Source organism: Priapulus caudatus, unplaced genomic scaffold (assembly GCF_000485595.1).
Source record: "Priapulus caudatus unplaced genomic scaffold, Priapulus_caudatus-5.0.1 Scaffold350, whole genome shotgun sequence".
NCBI classification, from domain to species: Eukaryota; Metazoa; Priapulida; class Priapulimorpha; order Priapulimorphida; family Priapulidae; genus Priapulus; species Priapulus caudatus.
The window spans coordinates 90,401-94,226 of record NW_014577411.1 but is presented as its reverse complement, the minus strand read 5'-3'; the positions used below and the strand labels follow the sequence as shown (position 1 = coordinate 94,226).

Below are 3,826 nucleotides of genomic sequence, written 5' to 3'. Positions count from 1 at the left end.
TGTGTGTGTGTGTGTGTGTGTGTGTGTGTGTGTGCGTGCGTGTGTGTGTATGCGCTTGCGCATTAATATATACATACAGCTTACAGCTGAGAGGTTTTACTGCAGCCAACCTCCCCATGTGCCTGACCACCGGCTGCATACTAGCTGTCTACCACTCCTACTGATAACAATACGCTTTACCACACGCTCATCCGATCACACTCATCGCATCGTGCCGAATGTGCGCGCAAACAAATGCCGTCCCTCCCCCTGACCCTTGAGCCCTCCCTCCCCTGACATTAAGCCGTCCCTCCCCCTGACCTTGAGCCGTCCCTCCCCTGACCTTGAGCCCTCCCTCCCCTGACCTTGAGCCGCCCCTCCCCTGACCTTGAGCCGCCCCTCCCCTGACCTTGAGCCGTCCCTCGACGACCTTCCACTCGTCGGGAGTGTGGGCGGGGTCAGGTCGCTCGTCGCGCTGGGCCGCCATCTCTAGCTGCAGCTGCCGAGCGCATCTCTGTGCGGCGTCGACCTCGTTCATGAGACCGCGCTCTGCAAGTGAAGCCGCACGGCGGAGGATGAGGGCATCGTCAGCATCCTCACCGCCTTCGCGTCGTCGCTGCTGCCTCCCTCTCACATCCTCATATCACGCATCATTCTCCTCAATGGAAGGGTTACAGGGTTGGGGTTAGGGACTTAGGGTTATGGTAAGGGTCAGGGTTATAGTTGGGTTTAGGGTTAGGGTTATGGTTAGGGTTAGGATTAGGGTTACGGTTGGGGTTAGGGTTAGGGTTTGGGTTAGGGTTGGGGTTGGAGTTACGGTTGGGGTTAGGATTAGGATTAGGGTTAGGGTTTAGGTTATAGTCAGGGTTAGGGTTTAGATTATGGTCAAGGTTAGGGTTAGGATTAAGGTTAGGGTTAGGGTTAGGGTTAGGGTTAGGGTTAGGATTAGGGTTAGGATTAGGGTTAGGATAATGGTAAGGGTTAGGGTTGGGCTTAGGGTTAGGGTTTGGGTTAGGGTTAGGGTTAGGGTTAGGGTTAGGGTTAGGGTTAGGGTTAGGGTTAGGGTTAGGGTTAGGGTCCACCTCCCTCTCATCATCACCATCACCATCATCGGCTTTAGTTTATCCAGGCCTGAATTAATCCTCTCCCGAGGGTGGGATAACAGGCCTCTGCCGTTATAAATCCGTTATATTTATTTTTAAATATAGTTTTTGTTGCAGTTGGTATAATTACTTGCGATATTCTAATTGTTATCCTATTAAACTTATTGCACTTCAAAATTATACTTATTTGTAGAGTTGCTAACTATTTTACGAGGAAGACATTTTCGATGAAGTAAATAATAGTAACTTTTTCTCGAACTATATAAATTTAAGTTTATGACATGATTCATTATGTGGAATTATTAACCTATTATAGGTGCCAAATTTTTGTTCCAAAGCCTTGTTTCAGTCAATGATTATTATATAGTCATTATATAATTAGAATACTCTGACTTTCTGTATGCAAAATAAATTTAATTCTACCCAATTAAAATAAATTTCTCCCAATGTACAGACGAGTGGCAACCACCACCTGTAAACCCAAGCGTTCGCTTGTCAGGTTCATTGCTCACCCTTCAGCTTGCAGAGTCGATTCTGCTGCTGGCACGCTGCCAGCTCTGTCCGCAGCCCGCCCACCGTCGCCTGCTGCGTAGCCGCTGTCTGCAGTGCTGCCACCTTCGCGTCCCGTAGTCTCGCGACTTCCGACCTCAACTGCTTCACTCGCCGCTGAAGAGTACGTACGGCCGTCGTCGAGGAGGGGGCTCTCACCAGGGGGCGCTCACGACCGAAGCGCAGGCGCGATGTCGTATGTAGGCTTTTTGAGCGAAGGTGGTGCCTCTCTGCTCACCGTGAAATGACAAATGGCATAAATGTTCACCATCATCATCATCATCATCGTCATCATCAGCACCATTATCATCATCATCATCATCATCATCAACATCATCATCATCAGCACCATTATCATCATCATCATCATCATCATCATCATCATCATCATCATCATTGTCATCAATGCTATCATTATTATTATCAACACCATAATCATCATCATCATCATCATCAACAACATCATCATCATCATCATCATCACATGTACATCTTTACGACGCACACGCACCGATTAATGGACGCTCGTAGAGGGAGCCACTGTCTGCCCGCTCGTCGTCGTAATCCGACGGCGACCACGAGATGACGCGGGTCGGTGAGAGGCTGCGGGCTCGCCGGTGACCCCCAGCGTTGGGGTCATCATCATCGTCGTCGTAGGTCAGCAGGGATCTCACACGCTTCCTCAGACTGCTGCAGCGTGACAGGAGAGACCTGCGACAAGATGGAGAGATAGAGGGAGGAGAAAATTAAATAAACAATAACCGCAGCGATGGCTCAATGGTAGGATGCTCGCCTCGCATGTGGAAGGACGAGGTTCCGGTGTCAGTGTCGCGTGGAAGGTCACGTGGAAGGTCGGGTAGAGGGAGGAAGACCAGCCATCATTGTCTCGTATGCAAAACATGAGTGTTTCTCATGTTAAATTTATTTATTTTTTAAATTATCGGGGATATTTCGCTATAAGAATATTGTGTAAACAATCTGTTCAAGAATATTGTGCTACTGTCAGTGGTCTAATAGATACTTATATAGATACTACTAGATAAATAGATACTAGTCTTAATTACAAGGCAGCTGTAATAACAGGAAGTTGAAACTTTCTGTAGTCTGATATCTACTTGGTTTCACATGGAATGTGTAATAACTGGAGGTTGCTACTTCTGGCAGTCTGATATCTACCCAGTCCTTCCCATTAGCAGTTACATCGAAAGGTGGCTAATGCTGGAGGACTCGTGGCTATTTGAGCTCACAATAAACATCTTATACTGAACGTTAAAAAGTGAAAGCTTCTCAAATGGCTACTACCACTTTGAACTCTCGATTTCTCTTGTTAACATTAATCACACGCGTGCACACACCGCGGGGAGTTTCGAGTAGGAGCCTGACAACATAACCAAACCTGTTTTCCTTCTCGAGGCCCTTGTTGCGCTTGACCAGCCGCTCCTTCTCCACAGACACCTCCTTTAGCTTCCTCTCCTGGCTCTTCACCTTGTTGCCGAGGCTTGCCTTCTGAGCCAGCACCTCCTGTCGTGATCGCTCCAGCTCCTTGGCAAAATGAGAGAGAGTCAAGTATTACCCTGGTTTCATTAATTGTGCAATATAAGGATTGAATCGATGGGTTGACGGATTGTATAGGATTATAAATGAATAATTATTAATGCTATATAATCATGGAGAATAATCCTTATCTAAGATAAGATTTGAGGCCTGGAGGTGACTTAATATTTGGTAGATTGGAACTGTACCATGAGAGGTGAGCGTCTGTAATAATAATTATAATCTGCCATGATGATGTCCTCCCTTGTTTATGATATATTTAAAACATAACTGTAGCTTTGGCACTACTATAGACAACCCCTGGATGTGCATCGCTTGCCTTCAACATGCGATCTTCACCTCCTCACAATGTGACCTTCACCTCCTTACAATGTGACCTTCACCTACTCACAGTGTGACCTTCACCTCATCACAATGTGACCTTCACCTCCTCACAATGTGACCTTCTCCTCCTCACAATGTGACCTTCACCTTCTCACAATGTGACCTTCGCCTTCTCACAATGTGATCTTCACCTTCTCACAATGTGATCTTCACCTCCTCACAATGTGACCTTCACCTTCTCACAATGTGACCTTCGCCTTCTCACAATGTGACCTTCACCTCCTCACAATGTGACCTTCACCTTCTCACAATGTGAC

General features: G+C 46.9%; 1 protein-coding gene across 4 annotated transcripts in view; it reads right to left on the bottom strand.

Moving 5' to 3' along the window:
* The window catches only part of LOC106809392 (flagellar attachment zone protein 1-like), a 36,006-nt gene that overhangs the window by 20,992 nt on the left and 11,188 nt on the right, over positions 1 to 3,826 (bottom strand). For all 4 annotated transcript variants that reach the window (XM_014812457.1, XM_014812458.1, XM_014812460.1 and 1 more), the window contains exons 11-14: positions 3,028 to 3,173; positions 2,143 to 2,342; positions 1,595 to 1,861; positions 389 to 528 (exon numbers count right to left, since the gene is read on the bottom strand). In XM_014812457.1, coding sequence (XP_014667943.1) covers positions 389 to 528; positions 1,595 to 1,861; positions 2,143 to 2,342; positions 3,028 to 3,173 — 753 coding nt within the window. The remainder of the gene's footprint in view (positions 1 to 388; positions 529 to 1,594; positions 1,862 to 2,142; positions 2,343 to 3,027; positions 3,174 to 3,826) is intronic.